Here is a 20,714-nt window from a genome sequence, read left to right as displayed (position 1 = left end):
TCTTTGACTGTCTCGTCCAAATAAAGACAAACAGGACCAGGAAAATGATCTTATCTAAAGTTAGGCAAATTATTATAAAGAATTACATCATGTGTGGTTGTATGGGGTTGTCAAATTAGACTTATTTTAAGTTATCTGCATAGTGTAGTATTGATACTATCAGTTGTGTCAAGTATTAAATACAAAATGTCAATTTTTCCTGAAGCTTAGAACAGGTAGAGAGAAAAACACCACTATCACAGTATTGAAATCATTATGCTCCATATCCACAGTGACACTGCTTTCTGCCATGTTCCTCCGACGTGTGTTCTCCCAAGCTGATCGAGGACGAGATATTTTTTTTTTTTTAAAGATTTGTTTTTGGCCTTTTGCCTTTATTGATAGAGGACAGTGGATAGAGTCGGAAAGGGGGAGAGAGTGGGGAGAGACATGCGGGAAAGTGGCCACAGGCCGGACGCGAACCCGGGCCGCCCGCGCGAGGAGCGAGGCCTCGCAACATGGTACGCGCGCTGTCGCTGCCGCTGAGCTATCGGCGCCCCCAAGGACGAGATATTTTGAATCTGCCGACTTTTTGTGTGCAGACATTGAAAAATGTGCTTCTTCCTATTTTGCACCTTCAAAATACATAAATGTAGTAGACGTTTTGATATGTGCTCTGAGAAACGGATATTCACAGAACAGAGAAATAAATGTTAAAGTAAACAAATGCAGTGCGGACAGGGAGCGCTTGATGCTTCACAATGCAAAACAATGAGATATTTAACGCTCGCCTGCTGTGAGGACATGCTGTTTAACAATAGACAGTAAAAATGAGAGGAAAAAGTTGTTGTTTTTAATCAGCATGTAGACTACTCATTTCCTTGTCTATAACCAATTATTTTGGTCCTATATGTAAGGAACGTTTACTTTTAGTTTTTCCTCTTTCAATACACAGAGGTTATACAGAGTGCATTAAAACACTGGGGGGCAAACAGCAAAGGAACCATTAATAGCAGATTAAACAAAAACTTTTAAAGGAAATGAGAATGATGACAATTGCTATGCATGTCACTCATTTTTTTTCTAATATTAATTAGCCACACAGATGGTTTGCCGCAAATGTTTTTCAACGCTATGTACAACACAAAAACAGGAAATCATAAACATGGTGCAGCATGACAGGGATGCTCGAAGATACGCTGTAAGGACTCAAATACACTTTGCACACACAGAAGGGCGCGCGCACACACACACACACACAGACACACCACGTTATACACATAGAACCACATATGAACATACGTAGACCCATTTGGTTAGAGGGTAATGGAGGCCTGAGTGGCTCGGTTGGTCGACCTCATCTGTTTCCTATCACACTGCAACAGACCTGAGAGCTTAGAGCATGCATGCACACGCGCACACACACACACACACACACACACACACACACACACACACACACACACACACACACACACACACACACACACACACACACACACACACACACACACACACACACACACACACACACACACACACACACACACACACACACACACACAGTCATTGACCCAGGTGAAACTGCTGTTATGGAGGATTTGTTACAGTAAGCGATGCAGCTGTCATCTGAGCTTTTCTATACATAGATTCATCTTTTTCTCTCCCTCCTTTCTTATTTTCGCTTTGTTTATTAACCTCCTTTCCTGCTTGTTTCCTTTCCTATTTTTCTCTTCCTTTGTATCCTTTATTCACCGCGTTCCTCCCCCTCCCTTCCTTCGACTATTCTTCTTCTCCTAATTTCCTTCTCTATCCTTTTCCTGTCTCCTTCCTCTCTTTTCAGCGCCCATCTCTGCGCACCCATTCATCCTTTTTCTCTATCACCCGTGTGATTTCATTCATGCAGGTTAGTGCCAGCAGCATCGTAGTGATATCACTCCCTGACAGCATGCTGGGAGTTCCTGCTGAAGTCTGTCATATCATACTCGCATGCACACACACAGACACACACTTACACTCCCTCTTTGGAGTCAGAGTGAATGTGCGACCTAGGAAGTGAGACCGTTCTGAATGAAGTTAGACTTACATAGATAAAAACATGAAGTCAAGAACGTGCTTCAGTGTGATATTTGTACAGGATGACTGGAAACAAAATCCTGTTTGTTTCACTCTCTGAAAAGATGATGGTTGTTGACTTTTTGGTGTTTTTCTGTCTATTTCTTTCAATGAAAAGAGAAAAGCTGGATATAATCTGTATCCTGTAAACTGGTTGTTAGACTTTAATTGAGGTGAAGGATTTGGCGGATATCCAAAATATATCCAAAATCAAAGTCCTGTCCATAAAGAAGCAAAGTGAAGCCAAATGTGTGTGATTTATTGTGTTAGTCTGACAAAGGACTTGTGTCAATTAAAGGCTTTTTTTGCACAACTCCTTACCAGTGCAAAACAAGAGCAGTTCAGCATTTTCAGCCCTCGGGATCCTTTGCACTAATAAGCCTTCTGTGTCAGTTGATTTATGACCCCTGCCAACAGCACTCTCAGTTGAAATTAGTTTGACTCTTGAAACAGCAAAATTGCTCGTCAATGTTACGTCTCCCTCACCAACCAATCACAATTAAGAAGGGGCGGGACTTCTGATATCAGCTTTGTCAACTGAAAATCCAAATAGAAGAAACATATCTGGAACGTATCTGTTTCAGTCTTTTTGAAAAGAAAATATCCAGGTCCAGAGGTGCTGCTGATGTCAGGATACGATTCATTTACATTGTTTTCATGTTTTCTTGGACATATTTACTCTTTGAATAGAGGAAAATATTAAGCATACAGAGCTATCAAAATCAACCTCACTGTCGCTACTGACGAAAATAAAGGTTGCATTTCGTAACCTAGCAACAATAAATACCAGTGAGAGGTAACTGAGGTCTTGGAATGTTGCTTGTGCAATAAGCGTTGTCACTGGACAAAGGCCCTGAAAGAAGACTTCTAAAAATACACTTTAACATTGTACAAGTCTTTTGATTTATGGCTTTAAAAAAATAAAAAGTTTTCTTTAAAAGTTTGTGGCTTATCCAGATGTATCTGTTGTTGTCTTTTTACAATGATTTTTCATTGTATTCCTAAACCGTCCTCTTTGTGACCTCAAAGCACTGTTGCCATCCAGAGAAGGAAGTTGTCACACTTGGTAAATCATGTGTTTGTGACTTGTAACAGGACGAGCTGCCATCAGATGCATCACGTGACAGAACCATTTGTTGTCAGCTTCTCCATCAGTCTGTTTTCGGACAAATAACTGTCATCAAGGACAAGTAATGAGACGCTGCAGCTGAACATCCGGTCGCCAAGGCCAACCCACAATTTACTGACCGACAGGGGAGGAAATGAGCGTGATGCAGCAGATGGACTGAGATAATGTCAAAACAGTTATTTATGCCATGGTCATTCTGTAATTTTTGATGTGTTTGAGACTTGTTGAAGTTTTGAAATACCCCTGGGTTTTAAAAAAAAAGATGAAAATAGTGTTATCTTTAAAGGTTAAAGCAGAGACGATGAAGAAAAGGGAGAACATGGACATTAATACACATACAGTATATGAGTGAGACTTAAAGACACAACGAAATTGATTAAATTGAAAGGACAGAAATATGTAACAATAACTATAGGGAGGGGGTTGAGGGTTGGAGCAACAAGGGAGAAGGCCCTGTCCCCCCAGGACAGATGATTGGTTCTACAGGGGGAGACAGGGAGTTTGCATCAGCAGACCTGAGAGTGCGAGGGTGGGAGTGTGCCGGTGGAGCAGCTCCGACAGGTAGGGGAGAGCCAGGTTATGGATGACCTTATAGGTGATAATAAGGAGTCTGAAGTGGATACACTGGGCGATGGGGAGCCAGTGGAGGTTATGAAGGACGGGGGTGAGTGATGTGGTCACAGGTGCTGGAGTGTGTGAAAAGATGAGCAGCAGAGTTCTGGATGTATTGTAGTTTTTCAAGTGTTTTGGATGATGAATGGTAGATAAGACTGTTGCTGTAGTCGAGTCTGGAAGTGATGAATGCACGGCTGAGGGTCTCAGCAGCTGAAAAGGAGAGGGATGGGTGAATGCGGGTGATGTTTTTCAGATGGGAAAAGAAAGTTTTGGTGATGTGTTTGATATGTTGATTGGAGAGGGTTTGATCAAAGATGTCACCAAGTAATGGGTGGATTCAATAATGACATGATAATGACTTCTGATTTGTCTCAGTTAATTTGTTGCAAGTTGGTTTAAAGCCAGGATTGTATCTCTAAGATGCAGTCAGTGAGTATTACGTGAGTGGCAGCAGTGATGGCTTTGGTGGTGGTGTGGAGCTGAATGTCATCAAGTCCATGGTGTGGATGATTTGACCAAGGGGGGGCATGTACGGGATGAAGAGGAGGGGTCTGAGAACTGAACCTTGGGGAACACCTTGGGAGAGACGAGTAGTGGGGGATTTGCAGTAGTTTATTCTGATATCTGTCAGTTGCAGCACTTTTGATGTTGAAAGTTTTTTCAAGGTGGGAGAGAGTAATTAAACTGAGTACAAAAGAGACAGAAATAGACAACGAGAGAGAGGTTTAGACTGTAAACAGAGAAAGTGGAAAGAGGAGAACATTTTTAAAAAATGTTCTAGTGCTTAATCATTGTCGGTAGGCCTATTTTTACGAATGTATTGCAGTAACAACTCTCATGTTTTGCCAAAGAGGTTGTTTAAATGGAATTGAGAGGCAAACAACAGAGGCACTGAAAAGACTTAAAATAAACCCTCTGAAATCGCTCCTCTTTTATGCCCCCTCCTATTGTGTGGTTGTATATTGTTGTGATGTTTGAGTTTTAAAAATCCTCTTTACTGCTAGTTTGTAAGTCAAATAGCACAGTTCACCATCCCAGAGTAAAAAGGAAAGTATCACTGCTGGATTCAAGTTCAAACGTCAGTGAGATGTTTTTTTGAGTGTGTTTATTTTATGTGATGTGCTGTGATTGGTTGATCTGTGTTTCTGTCCTTCGTCTGCAGGTACTACGCTATCTGCTGCCAGCCTCTGGTCTACAGGAACAAGATGACTCCGATGCGAGTGGCTCTGATGATAGGGGGCTGCTGGGTTATTCCCACCTTCATCTCTTTCCTGCCCATCATGCAGGGCTGGAACAGCATTGGCATCGACCACCTGGTGAGCACTGTCGATTATTTGCACTGCGTTGTATACATGATGTGGCTTCATCCACCTTTTGTTTTCCTGACGAGCATTCAGAGGCTCAAAAAGGTTTACTGTCTATCTTGCTTTTTGAAGCCAGACATGAGCATATTTAGACAAAAAGGTTGATGACCATTCTTGCCTGCTCTCACAAGGTTGCAGCTCACTAAAACTAAAGTGTTAGGAACAGTTTTCCTGTAACTGGGAGCGTACATTAAAAAAAAACTATTATCCTCTATTAAAGAAGGAATACAAATTAATATTTTAACATAAACACAAAAAAAACACAGTTACAGTGCTGTCCATTACGTGCAAAGAGAGAAATCCAAGTCCTCAAGAGCATGGTTTAAAACAAAGAGGAAATGCTTTATGTGAAACCATGGCAACAACATCAACATGTCAGACAGAGAAAAAGTCCGAGGCCACTGACTCCACAGACATGAAGTCAAGCTGTGAAAATGTATTGTAAGTTAATGCGTGAGTCACATTATGCAGCAAGGTTTGTTCAATGAGAAGAAGATGCAGAGGATCACAAGGAGAGAGGATGAGAAGTATGCTGATGTTTTTAAAACTGAGACAATTTGAGGCAATTTCGAGGTATTACGAGAGAGGAACATTGAGTTAGGATGAAAGTGACGGGGGAAACAAGCTGGATTAATGTAAAAGAAGGAAAAACATTGCATTTGGAGGGTCGTGCTTGACCTTCTTGACATTGGAAATTGCAATTTAACAGAAGATTACATTTTTGTTTCTGGACACATGCCCTGCTGCAATTCGATCCTGTGAGAAAGATGAAAAGAAAACTATCAAAGGATATTCATTTCAACCTTTTACACCGAATCTAGACTTTTATTTGAACGACAGTGAAAACTTAATTCCCCTTAAGACCTCAACATTTTTTTAAATTAAAAAATCCACTTCAAGTCTTTACTGTTCCAAGTCCCTGACTCCCCCTGTTAAATCAGAACTTTTGCTAAGGGGTCATAAGAATCAGTCTTTTTATTCAATCTTTATTTGTATAGCGTTAATTCATAACAGGTGTTATCTTGAGTCCCTTTACAAGAGCAGGTAGAGGACCTTATTCTTTTTTCTGTTAAGATTACAAAAGAGCAGACAGACTATGCTCATTGTTCTGTTTACAGAAAACAGGTAAAAGACCTAGCTTATTGCTATATTACAAGAGCCCAGCTGAATCCGTCATAGCGTGGCAAGAAAAAACTTCCTTTTAACAGGCAGAAATCTTCAGCAGACCCGGGCTCATGACGGAACAGCCGTCTGCTAAACGGAAGTGCTCCCAAATCATAAAACATTGTAAAATACTGAAATACAAATGAAGGAACTGCCAATATAAAGCTTACTCAAGATCATGCAGATAAGAAAAAGATAGATATCGAGAGAGATGTCCAAAGGTCCTTATTGTTGTGCACACACTACGTTAAACCTCCACTCCCCAGCTATACACAACTCAGCTGTAATCTGTTTCCTCTTTGTAAAGTTCTCTTCATATAGTTAAACAAAAGAAGCCCAGTGCAGCAGAGGTTGCAGCCTCTCTCTTTGGGTCCAATTAAAGCTGTTGAATATTCTGAGCAGTGAGTCAGCTCTGGCACAAAGTGTAGCTCCAAAACCCAAACAAAACAAGCTGAAGTCAGAGACCACAAAGATACACCAACAAATCAGCGTCTGTTTTTAATGCTTCCTTCTGTTTGTGCTGCCGAGAGGAATAAGCTGCTCTTATGATTTAAGGAGGTTTGTGTGGAGTTTCACACTTAATCACAACAATTGAGTTATAAAATCTCTTTCAGGTTTTTTTTCCCCCAGCTTTCTATAAAATGTCTCAGTATGACTATGAATACACAAAATGTTCTCACTCCCATCCTTTCAAATGTGTCAGTCAGGTCAGTGGGAGCATGCTTTTTGAAACATCCCTCAGAAATTCCATGTGCAGACGTCAGCATACAAGTTATCAGTTCAACAACTCTTAAGATCACATAATACTGTCAAGTAAGAAAAAAAAAAGTAACATCTGGTTAAGACTTTCTAGGTTCACCAGTGACTGAAAGTAAAGAATGATGGTCTATATAGATTTAAAAGTAAAGACATCAGAGAAACCTTTCACATATAACTTTTGAGTCTGATGGTCTTTTTTTCCTTCTTTTTTTTGCTTGGGTAGGTTTTAAAGAAGCACAGATGTGTCACTAAAGATTTTTAAACAAAAAAAAAAAAAAAATTTATTTGTTTTAATCATCATTTTAGTCCTTATCTCAGTGTGTGTGAATATGCTTTTTGTCGTTGATTTCGTATGTTTTTATTGACATTTTCCTGCCTGCATTGGTCGTACAGCACTTTGGTAAACTTTAAGGCCTGACCGATATAAGATTGTTGATGTCGAACAGAAACATCAGCCAATACCTTTCATATACGTGAAGATGTATATAAAGGAAATGGCTTGACCTTTGCAAAATTAATCGCACAACTAACTTTTTTTTACAAAAATAAATTAGCCTTCATCAAAGGAAACTCATTCTGAACATTCTTAGCATTCTGAAAAGGTTCAAGAAGCTAAAACTAGGCCTCCTCATATGTACATGAGGATTTCAAAATGTTTCACATAAATCTAGAAAGTTAGGATTTACAAAAGCAAAGACATCATTAAAAAAGAACTTAAGCCATCAGCTCTTTGATGATAACGACTCATTCCTTGTACTCACTTTAACAGCCATCAATTGATGTTAATGAGGTGTAAAGATGGAAGAATTTTCCCCGATGCATGAATTTATGAAAAATGAGATGATGCATCTGAAGAGGCTGTCCTTCAAATAAATCCTTAAACTCTTAAATCCCAATGCACTTGCAAGAAAATGCATAGCACTTTAAAGAGAAGTGGAACGCCATTCATGTCATTCTAATTAGAATTTGATTAAAAACAATAAGGATAAAAAGAGTGAAAAAAAACCCTGTTTCATCAGGTGTGTTGGCAAGACTCAAGAAAATCAACACATAAGTGAAAAAAGCATAAAATCACTCCAAATTAGCTTTTTCTACTGTTCCTGTCAGATCCACAGATGACATTAGATAACTTCTTTTACCTTTCCTGAATGATTTAACTCGTTTCATAATGTGCATTCATGCCACAGAGCAGGTGACCTAACCACTCACATGGAAAGCATCGTAAAACCCATTCATGAAGAAAACTTCAGCTCACGAACGTGAGCGTGTGCCCGCAGCGATATAGACTGATCTCTGCATTATTCATCTCGGAGCCCTGAGGCACAGTTTTCCTCAGATGAGATGATAGTAGAGGAAGAGGAGAGCTGGGACTTGTCTGTGATTAATGAAGAGGCACAGCGCCCCCGCCCCCACTCCCACCCTCAGGACCTCTGTTCCTCTTTCTTTTTTACCACAGAGACTCAGGCTGAGGGAAGCGTTGGATTTTAAGTGGTTTGTTTTGAAGTCTGGATGTGTTTCATGGCATAGTAAAGCAGACATTTCCAGCAGATTAAACAAGTGGTTACTCCGGGAATGTATTTCCAGAAACTGCATGTGCACTCTCAAAAACTCCAATTCTTGTGCCAGCATGGTCATGTCCGAGGTGCATGGGATTGAGTTGGCGTGTGCATGAGGCTAACACTAATCTTTTTCAGGGTAGTTGTGTTTTAATTTAACTCCATCAAAGCATGAAATAAAAAAATCCACTGCTGTCAGTACAAGGAAAGATAATGTAACAGAAGCGGATTTGCTAAGATGCATCTGATTGCTGCTTGAACTTAATGCACTATCATGCTTTACAAAAATGTAGACTTGACTGGGAACTCTCACTCTTGAATTGGGATCAGAGACCACTCTCCAGTAAAAGCAATTTCAGATAATTAATCCATCCTCGGGAGATTTTCTGGGCACCTCCAACTAAAAGGAGAACCCTGAAATCACTGAAGCGATTACATCTCTAACAAGACCTGGGAACATCTCAGTATCACCAACGAGGACTGAAAGTGTTGCTCATTAGTGAGAATACCCTGACAAGCATCTCACCACTTACACCCAACCTAAAATTAGACAAAAAAGATGCATTTATGACAGCCTGGACGCGCTTCTTGTGCAACCTCCTCAATCTGCCTCTCCACTAATTCATGTCCATATGGGATCCTATTTGTGCCTGTGTGTGTGTGTGTGTCCTCTGTGTGCATCATGTTTAATAACAGTGGAAAAAACTTAATTTCCCCTCGGGGGTTAATCAAGTATGTCTTCTTCCTCTTCTAAGTGTGAATGCAGCACGTACTGTGCTCGTCATTTATTATTGTTGCAATCGGGAAGGTTATTAAGATTTACTTTGAGCAGAGTTCCTCTGCTTTGTATTCTTTACCAATCACAACAGTTGTCTTGTTATTATGTGTTATACTGTTGTGTATAAGAAAAGATACACATGCAGTTACTGTAGTCTCCCCTAAACTAAGTGAAACCTTTCAAGCTGTAAGAGCACAGCTGACATTGACACAATGTCTTGCTGTGAAGTTCATATGTGAAAGGGAATTCTGTCAATTCTAAGGTCCCAAGAAAGTGAATGTATAGAAAATCCCTTTTGACGATGTGATGTTAACAGCAGCAAACATTTTGTGTTTGACGCTGAGGCAGATAGTTAAGCTGCTACAGAAAAGTTTCCTGCAAAAGTGAACGCGGTCAAAACAAAACAGCAGTAATGACTGTCTGATGTCACTTCTTTTACCAGATCGAGCAGCGGCGTCACAGCGAGGGCAGTAACTCCACTTCCTGTGTCTTCATGGTCAACAAGCCATACGCGCTCACCTGCTCTGTGGTGGCGTTCTACATCCCTCTGGTCCTCATGGTGCTGGCCTACCAGAGGATCTATGTCACAGCTCGGGCACACGCCCTGCAGATCAGCATGCTGCAGCGGGCGGGAGGAGCCGGTGTTGGGGCGTCAGACTCTGCTGACCACCAGCGTAACCACAGAATGCGGACAGAGACTAAAGCAGCAAAGACTCTGTGCATTATCATGGGCTGTTTCTGCCTCTGCTGGGCACCGTTCTTCATCACAAACGTGGTGGACCCCTTTATAGACTACACAGTGCCAGACCAGCTGTGGGTCGCCTGCCTCTGGCTGGGCTACATCAACTCCATGCTGAACCCCATCCTATACGCCTTCCTCAACAAGTCTTTTCGCCGTGCCTTCCTCATCATCCTGTGCTGTGGGAGGAAGAGGTACCGCAGACCGTCCATCCTGGGGTCCGGTGCTGCCTGCACAGCCACGCAGATCAATGGATCATCACATGTACTCAAGTAAGTTTCCTTTGAACATATGTCATGGAACTGTTTCCGATCCCAGCGATCTGAATCTCCACGATGTCGTGGGATTAAGTGAGCACTCGTTGTGCTAGTCATCATCAAAGTAACATTTCACTTCTTCACCTTCACCTGTGCATGTAGGTTTAGTCAGCGTTACATGCACCATGTAATAAGCAATCTAGTTTGTCTCTTTAAATAAACCAAACTTTATTAAAGGTGCTTGTCTTTAATCCCAAGAAGCTTAAATTCTTACAAAGGAATACAAAGAGCTAATTATTTATCACAGTCACCCTTGCAGGTTTTGCTTGTCTTGAACCATGCTCTGCTGTTCAGTTTCTAATAATAGCTGTGTGTGGACGTCGCAGTAGTATTCTCACTGGACGCAGAGGGAGATTTTATCCTTCATCTGCCCTGCGTACAGTAACTGCTGCAGATATTTCCTGAATAATGTTTGGCCGTGTCAAAAGGCAAGTAGCAACAGCTCATAGTGATAGCACATGATTCGTTTTCAGGTGTGTTGTGGAATATCCTGCAGACTGAGAGTCATTACTCTCCTGGCCAATTACTGTTTCTAAACACAGACCACATGTTTCACAGAGATAACACTATGATGTTGACATGAACTCCAACGCTGCATATTTCATCTTCATTTTTTTTCCTCCGTCCTGCGTCTCTACGTCTGGAAGAACGTTCTTATCTGTTTTCAGTAATAATGGATGTCATGTATGCGAACATATATGAATAATGATCCTACATTGCCCTGTGATCCCGCTATGAATCTTAACAACAGAGCTTGTCTTCACTTCAAAGTGCCTCAGTTTCTTTCCTCGTCTCCTCTGTGCTCTCTCTTGGCCTGTACATTTCACTATGTATTTAATCACGTTGATAAATTAGAGAAAAATGTGCCAGTTAAGGGGGAATTTCTGTGTTTTGAAACCTGAGGGTGTTGTTTGGGTCTAACTGACTTATCAGTCGCAAAGAGTTTAATAGCTCTCCAGAGGTGGTTTAAACCAGAAGCTGCAAAACTTTAAGTTATTACCGTACCAAATTCTTTGAATCAAATACACCCGATCCTAGCTTTTTTTGCTTACTCATTAAAGAAATATTCCCCAGTCCTTGCTGGGTGATTTCTTTTTTTTTTTTTGATTAAAAACAGGGGACATTTGCTGTTGGAGAAGACAGCATGGACCAGTTTTAATGTCAGCCAACCAACAGCAGAAGAACATTTAACCCTTTAAATTTGGCGTCTCGGCTCCGGCCTCATTTCTCCTTGTAGATTGTTTTACATGCAAACACTTGAGGAGTGATGAGATAATATCTTTAACTCCAGTCACAGCCTGCAGTTGGATGCTGATCAGGATCACGGTCGGCTTTATTAATTAAAGTTTAAAAACAAACAAACAGATAGCACATATCCAATGTGCTGATCTTATATGTAACAGCAGGATGTTCCACAGTCTTGTTGTGGTTGAACAGAAGTACCTGTTTCCAAGAAGTTTCTGATGTGCTCGGAGGAAGGCCAGGAAGGCTTTAAATACAAACAAGAGCATTTTTGACTGAACTGGCAGCTGGTGCAAGGACACTTATAAAGGTGGTGTTTGATGTCTTTTTTTTTTTTGCATCTGCAAAGGAGTCGGATGGAGAATGATGGGGTTAAAAGAGTGCAGTTCTGGTGTGAAGTTGAACTGGCAACAACAGAGCAGAGGAGGAGAGGTTGGAAATCGTGCAGCTTACTGACAAAGTGGGAGGATGTTTGTTGGACGATTTTGGAGGAGGTCACATGTCAAGTGTGACTTAAGTGCAGCTCCAGTTGTCTGTCTGAACTCGTTTGCAGACATCACTTTGAGTGAAAGGGAGTGAGTTCAAATCCTTTAAATAGCACAAACCAATTTACAATTTTCTTTTAATCTGTTTTATAAATAAAGACTATTAAAACACTTTTTTGTCACAGGTTTTAAAAGGAAAGCTGAAACAGCTTCATTCATTCCCCCTTCACATTGTATTTGTATGGCATTTCTCAATAATAGTCCTTTCCGAGTGTATTGAGCAGCTCCTCTCTTGAGTTCCACTGCTGTGAAAAATGATCTGTCCCGATTATGTCATGAACGTAAATACAGACCGGAGACAGCCCTCCATGGCTGGAGACTGTTTAAGTGTTTAGACATTCATCTTCCACTAGAGACACTAATTTCCTCATTGTTAAAGAATTCTGAGTTATTCCAAGATTGATTGAAAGTGTGGAAGCACTCTGTGTTTATTCAGAAATGAAATAGAAAATGGAGTCAAATTTTCCTGTTACACACTCCCAGTTTCTTCTTGATCTCCTTGGTCGACGGGGTGTCAGGGCCAAATATTGCATTGTGTTGCTCGTGGGCACACAGACTTTAACTTTTCCTAATAAAGTTGTAAGTGTTGGTATCCTTTGCGACACATATTCATGATGTTAGTCTTTACTGTGCAACTTTTGCATGCTGTAGTGTCTCTTTTTTTCTTTCTTTTTCTTTTTTGCAAAGGTGCTTTTTCATCCAGCACACCTGATAAAGGTCAGTGACCACTTACGGCCTTTACTCCAGTTTCAGCGAGTTCTACCATGAAGGACCTGAGCCTTTGAGACTTTCACACCTGCAAATATCTCACACGGAATGCATTCCTGTCCCTGATCCTTCCCTTTATATTGTCTCTAAAGTAGTCCTGAAATTACAGAAAAAAATCATTATTAAAAGGTCAAACTCTCCCACACCATTGATTATATGGTTGCACTTATAAATGTATTTTTCTTTTTATTCTGCATCTCACCTCAAAGAAGTGACATTGACCCAGCTGAAAGGCCCTCTACACATAAAGTCAATATAAACACCTACAAGAAAGGCTTGAAAAGAAAACATTATAATTGATCACACAAGTCACAAAGGAAGTGTGAAGTAAGAAACAGAATTAGTTTGCGATGTTAGTTTGAGATGCAGAGACAGACGAGTTGAGTGATCACTCTCAGTAAAGATGGCTTTAAGCTGTTTTTAAACGAAGGCCACAAACACAACCTTCATTTTGCCGTAGACAGCCTGCGGCCGGATGGATCTGAGCTCATTATCATCTGTAAAGATCATTTCTATAACAACACAGAATTCCTCATTTGTCATTTTTCTGTCGGGTGAAGGAAACATTGTCCCCCTCTCTTACACCTCTGATCTTTTCTTCCTGTTCATGAGGGTTGAAAGCAGATTCTGAATGTGGGCCTGCAGATAAGTGAGTCATCTTTACATGTATCATATTAATAAGTAGTGGACCAGGACCACCAGGGAGTGGTCTCGTCCCCAGGTGGTCCTTGGCTTTATTCCTTGATTGCAGCGTTGATTAACGGCAACATAAAACCATACACAGATGTAAACTAATATTTGTCCTGCGTTCATGGCTTTTATGTTGCAGTATTTTTCTCTCTGTATAGACCACAGCTTCCTTTTATGTTTGTGGTCTCACACATTGCATACCTGTAAAAAGAGTACAAACAAGAAAAAATGAAAAAGATGCTATAGCGCTCAGAATTAAAACGCTATTGGACAACGTCCACCTAAACTTAAACGTTATGTAACATATTTTCCGTACTCTCCGTCACTGTGTCTCCTGTTGTGATACTGAAAGGAGCTCCACAGTCACAGAGACAGCTCTGGACCTCAGAGGTCACAGGCTGCACACTGAAGACATCCATTAGTCCCCTTTGGTCTCTTAGGAACATCAGATACAGGTTATGTTGGCTCTTTTAAAAAACAGACAGGATGTTGTTTTACATCATCACATTAGCCTCCAGCTTCGCTGTGTTTACAGCCTATCAGAAACACAGCCCATAGACACACACATCATGGGAGATTGGTGCACCACGAGGGGTTGAAGGATCAGGGTTCAGACACTGTTGCAGCCTGTTATAAACATAAAATTCAAGGCGCACATTGAGAAACAGTACAAGGGCATGATGTCAGCCGATCAAAGTGATGGATTGCTCAGTCTAAATGTGTCGTATGATTTATGTCTCTTCTCAGCTCCTCTTTGTCCTTGTGTCACAGTGACGGTATAAGAGCACATATCTTGCCTCTAACAGAGAGATTTGAAGTTGCAGCGGGGACAAATGATGATCATCAGTGGGAGGATAGGATTGTTAATCGATGAGATACTCAACGTATGTTAGAGCGTACGATTTACAGTTTGTTGTTGTTTTTTTCTATTAGTTGTCTATTGACTTTAAAAAGGTGAAAGTTAGCGGGAAGAAAAGAAGGTTAGAAGAATAAAGTGTTGGATACATAGTACCATATTATCTGCATTGCTCTACAGAAAAACATAAATCCAATTCTGATGACTTGTTTATGACATTCAGTATTTTCTCTCTGAGGAGACGGTTTAAGATGATTGCACAGAGAGAGGAGAGGATGATGCCTAAATAGAACAAGTTGTTCTCTTCTGCTCTTCTGAGACTTTAGGAAATGTATTTTTTCTTGAGTTGAATCATAATGAGCTGATGACGAGCAGGCACTAAATAAAGCATGACAAGTTGATTTGTGAATCCACTGTTCAACAACAAGGCAATTTAAACTGTTTCATACCATTACTACATGAAAAGATATTGGCAATTTGACAAAAAAAAGGGGGGGGGGGCATTTGACGAGAAAAACACTACATATAGGATTCATTCATTGAATTTAAAGATGAAAGTGTAAGTGAGAAGTAATTTAATTTATAGGAGTCCAAATATCAATTAAAATGTTTGTAAGTCCTGTTTTAAAAGAGCTTACAGGTTCTCTGAAGGCTTCTTTGAGGAGCAGTGAAACTAAAAGCTGTATTGATGGTGAGATGATGAGGAGGAGGAGGAGAGCTGGACTGGGTCGTGACAGGTCATCCACACCAGCTGAGTACAGCATCTGCTCCTTTGTGAAAGGAGAAACAGGAGGAACGCTGCCAGAGCCCTACAAGTTCGCAGATATGTGTTGCTAGAACGACAGGAAGCAGCATAGAAAGTATCCAAGTCAGGAAATAGTTTTAACAGCAGTAAATAATCCTACGCACCAAATTGAAATCATTGTCCTTGCTGAGGGCAATTATTTATTTTTATGGCCAGAGATTTTAGCCTAAAGGCCTACCTGGCCTACCTTTTCTCAATTTCCTCTTTTCAACTGACAGCTGAACCAGGAAGTAGCGCAGTAATCAGGTTGTGTTAATCAACTGTCACTTATTAGATTTCTGTCTCCATTAAAGACCGTGGAGTCTCTGCAGAGTCGATCAACATTTCAGAGTACAGCAACTCCCATGATCCCAGTCAACCTTATGACATCCTAACATATTGACACATATTCTTTAAGTTCATCAGTAGGATGTGTACAGAGGAACTGAACGGGTACACATGCCATTGCAATGAAATGAACAGCTGCTTTATCATTATTCCTTAGAAGCTGTCCTCACCTTCTGTCTGAAGTGTGTTCATGTTTTATCATGTCTGTCAGCACGGTAATGTTATGTGTAATAATGTCAGCTATATAATGTTGCATGTGTGTGTGAGTGAGTGAATGACTACATAACTGAGACTAGTCAAATTGTAGCCATTTTTGCGGACCCCAGGAGGAATAGCTGCTGAAATTCTGCAGCTAATGGGGATCCTTGTAAACAAAACAAAAAGAAATTGATTGTTTTGGCGAATGCCTCACAGCATGCTTGCAACTGAGTTATTGACAGTGATAAGTAGCATTATTTTTGTGCCTGTGTAACCATTGATTTCAGGTTTTACAGCATATGATACTTTTAAAAGGCCTCAGGAGGTTCTGCTGCTCCCTATACAAAGATATAAAAAGCAAAGATAAGGGCTTCCTCTGTACAGCCAAAAAATACTTTCTCTTATGTTATTGATCTTACCAGCCCTCTGATATGTATTACAACTTCTTGCATCACGGCTTCACAATAAAGCCAAGGAAACACAACCGAAGATCTGACGTGGATTTAAAGCCACGACCAGCTCACGCTCCCCTCACAGCATGTGGGCTGTTCAAAGAAGAAGACAGACTCAGTTGAAGGTCTTTATAGATTTCATTTTATTTAAGTTATTTATAAATTAGAGGACTTTGACAATTTCAGACATTTAAATCCAAATTAAAGCCAAGAAATATGTAAAGTTTTCAGTACAGGTTTTGTGATTTGCTGTGCTTGAAATCAAACTACTCTCATGGATATAAAGGCGCTCTTTAATGTGCTTTGACCATAATGGAAATTTTGTGAGGCAAAAAGATCAATAGTTGCAGAATTGTTTTTTGTAAATGAATACTACTTCATCCCTGACTCAACCCTGAGGAGGTTAATTAAAAATAGACAGTCTGCTGGTATCAGATATTAACATGATGAAACTAAACTATTTGTTGAAGACTCAGAGCGGCAGGACTAAAGTTTGCATTGTGTGAAAGATGCAATAATTCTGATACTGAATTTATCTTTTGCCCTTACAGCATCCCCCCCAGGGATTGTAATCTGTCTTTAACCCTTCTGACCTTTATATATCCAAGAGGGGTTATTTAAGGATACACAGTGCTTTGAGTTTTTTTGTGTTCAGCAACAAAGGAGCAAAAAAAAGCTCTTGGAAAGAGTTTTAAGCAGGTTATGAAATACATTTGAATAAATAGTAATACGAAGAAAACATTGTGTAGAAAGCTTGTATATGGCAGTTTTTCTTGTCTGTGGCTGAAGCCAACAGGTCAGTTTCAGGTGAGTTACAGCAGGCTGTTGACGCTGAAGTTATTTAACATTTCAACCAAAAAGATCCACAGAAAATGATGTTTAAAAGTAACTAAAAAAAAGGGATGAGATTTCTCATCAGAAAACAACTATGCCTGTACAGAAGAGCATCAGAAAAAGAGTTTGCATCGGTCTCCATGCTGGAGAAAAACCTACAGTTCCAGACAGGAACACTCTAAAGGAAGAAAAAAAAAATCTTTATTCTGAGTTTTATTTCATACCTTCAAAATACATGTGCACTGCTGACAATTTCTAGAACATGTCAGGACATACTGAAACCCTACTGGGTTGTTTTTTTACACATGGAAAGACATCGAAGGACTCAGCAGAAATCAGTGTGATTTCTGCTGAGTATAGATCCAATATGGGGGATGACAACACTTTTGTATTAATGCTACATGTAATAAAGACAAATGAAGGAAAGAACTGGCTGACGAGCAGAAACAGTATGAAGCAGTTGTTTCATATAAATGTTATCATCCACTCCTACTCACTCAATGGGAATTTTTCCATACTTGCTGCATTCACACATTGACTAACCCAAACTTCACACAGAATGAGATGGCAAAAAAATCTGGCTGAAACAATCACAATTACAGCTCACCCAAACATTTGGAGAAATCTTTCTGTCTCATAATTTTCTGTCTGAAGTATTGTTTTTATAGGAGACGAAAGTGAAGATTTTTTTTTTTTTTATTCAAAAGACTCTTTTAAGAAGGCTCCAGAGGTTCAGGTGTCTTGCTCAGGGACAGACGGTCAAGGCAGCATTAAAAGGTCATTTCAATTTTATCTCCACCTGCATCCCACCGGGGAGTTTTATTGGCATGATGCTGCTTCATATAACCTTTATCCAACAGTCCATTATAGCAGGGCCTGACTGAGGCAGTGAAGGGTTTAGCATTGATGGGAAAATCACAGCTCAGTTAATGGCTTTTAAAATGCCAGGAGTGTGTCAGCTCAGCTCCAGACTCTACTCCTATGACTGCTACATTACAGGAAAAGATCAGGAGTGAGACCCAAGGTGGGATGATGGCACGTCTGAGTCACATTCAGGTTATCACAGGACTCTTTTTTATGTCCAAGGGGAAGTGGTGGCTTATATTGGTCTTCGCTCATTTTCTTGACGTCAAACCAAAAAATCCCAAATGTTTGATTCCTGAACTTGAAGGTATAGGGATGATCTTACACATGAGTCATCAGTGTGTGAGCAAACAGGCAGGTACAAACGTACAACTGCAACACTCAATCTAGACAATGGCTGTACAAGCACATAATGCCACATGTCTGCTGTATTCTGGGAAGCACTTCAGATACCGAGCATTTTCACGGCTCTTTCAATCGATAGGAGTTTGTTCCAGTTTGAACCACTGTGGCCTCGCAACTCATCACTGGCTGTAGAAAAGATCATGACTCAATTATCATGATCACCTTCTGCTACAAATAATAATGAGGCCTATTGTTGTTGTTCTTAGAAATCCTCTGAATGTGATTGAAACAGTTGCAGAGACAGTAAACAAAATAAAATACCTGGAATCCATCCTCCAAAAAAATTTTAAAAAAACTGCACATGAATTTTAAAACAATCTCTGAATAAATGGAAATAATTGGTATTCTAGACATTGATGAGGAGAGCTGTAGAAGGGAATGGACCCAGCAGCAGTATCTGCTCCTTTGTGTAAGGAGACACAGGAGGAGCACTACCAGAGCCCTACAGAAGGACCTTCAGCAGGATACTGGTGTGCATGTTTATGACCAGACTGTCAGAGACAGGCTCCATGAGGGACTCGTTACAGCACTATGTCCACTAATGGAACGTGCTCTGACAGTCCACCACTGTGCACAACTATATACATTCAGAACACAAAAACTGGCAGGTCTGCAATTGGCACCATGCTCTTTTCAAAGCTGAGAGCAGGTTCACACTAAGCACAGATGTTACACTGGTGGAGTGAACCCTGGGCTTCTTTTGGTGTAGGACAATGCTCGGCCTCATGTGAACAGTGTGAGTGTATAGACAATTCCTGGATGTCGAAGGCAGCGACTGGCCCTCTCATTCCCCTGACATGAATCCAAGTGAGCACCTATTGGACGTTATGTACAGTATATGTGCATCTAAAGCTGCCAAATACCTTAACAGACTGTCCAGGAGCTTAATGATGCCCTGAGGAGTATGGGAGGAGATCCCCGGCTCATCATCCGCTTACTTATCAGCAGCAGTTACAGGCATGCAGGGGCTATAGACAATTGTGCCCCGTTTCCACCAAGCAGTCCGGTATGGATCAGTACAGTTTGGTACGGTTTGGTTCGGTAAAACCTGATCCTGTTTGCATTTTCACAGCCAACCGTGCCCTATTTGGGAGGCGGCATCTAAGCCCGATTCCGATAGCCACGGCAGCCAAGTAATAGTGTGACATTATAGCAGCGTGACAGTGTAGACCGCTAATTAATTCAATAAAGAAAAAAAAACGTGAGTAAAGTAAACAGAGACCAACATCCAGCAATTCATGTACTTTGTCATTTGTCATGAGAGGAGAAAGGAAAGTAAACGAAAGGAGAGGGAGAAAAGGAAAAGAAAGGACAGAGCTCCAGCTTATCTCTTTAGAAACTAACATTATATTATTTGCATTAAGGGATCAAAATGTCACCACGGCTGCTGACTTTTTTATATTTATGTGAGACGAAGTAAAGGAGAGGAGAAATAACCCCATGGTATCTTGATCTATATCTTTATTCTTTGAGTCTTTTCTTACCTCTGAAGCATTTTACGTAACAAGAGGTCAAAGTTATCCACACATTCACTCCTCCCTTTTTTATTTTAAAACAAAGACCCATAAGCCTTGACCTTCACTTCAGGTCACCGAGCCTGTTACACAATTGATGGGATCTGTTTCTATCAATGTTGCATCACACTTACATGCATTTTTAAAGCAGTACTTCCAAATGAAAAAAAACCCTCACCCTATGAATGATTGGTAAATCTTTGCAAAAAAAAAACCATAATTGCATACAGCACAATGAGGTGGACATTGAAGGGCACACATTGAAAAAAAAAATGCCTGCAAATACAATGCAAAGAATTTAAAGAGACAAAATAAAATAGTGAACAATTACAATGCATATAGGCTTGTAATGACATGCCTACTTTGACTAACAGTAAAAACACCAGAAACAAAAGGCTTGTCTGCAACGTTTGATAAGCTGATCATTTCTTGGAAGTGATGTGCAAATTTTACCATGCTACATTTGTGAACCAAAGATGGTGGTTTGGCTATGTGTCATAAATCAGACTGTTTTCAGACACAGAGTGTGAAAAGCAGCTGTTTGGTTAATACGCAGGTTGAATTTGATGTATCAGCCGGTTAACAATGGCCAAGAAAAGCACACACATAATATTTTAATCCTCCTGGGGAATATTAACACACTCCACTACAGACACACACACACACACACACACAGAGACACACAGGTTTACTGCAAGT

At 40.4% G+C, this 20,714-nt stretch overlaps 1 protein-coding gene across 2 annotated transcripts in view; it reads left to right on the top strand.

Annotated features, from left to right (window-relative positions):
- The window catches only part of htr4 (5-hydroxytryptamine receptor 4), a 134,776-nt gene that overhangs the window by 82,992 nt on the left and 31,070 nt on the right, over positions 1-20,714 (top strand). For both annotated transcript variants that reach the window (XM_079352347.1, XM_079352348.1), the window contains exons 5-6: positions 5,001-5,154; positions 9,902-10,470. In XM_079352347.1, coding sequence (XP_079208473.1) covers positions 5,001-5,154; positions 9,902-10,470 — 723 coding nt within the window. The remainder of the gene's footprint in view (positions 1-5,000; positions 5,155-9,901; positions 10,471-20,714) is intronic.

Source organism: Symphodus melops (genome assembly GCF_947650265.1).
Source record: "Symphodus melops genome assembly, chromosome: 9".
NCBI lineage: Eukaryota > Metazoa > Chordata > Actinopteri > Labriformes > Labridae > Symphodus > Symphodus melops.
The sequence above is the reverse complement of the archived record's forward strand: the minus strand, read 5'-3'. Positions and strand labels throughout refer to the sequence as shown.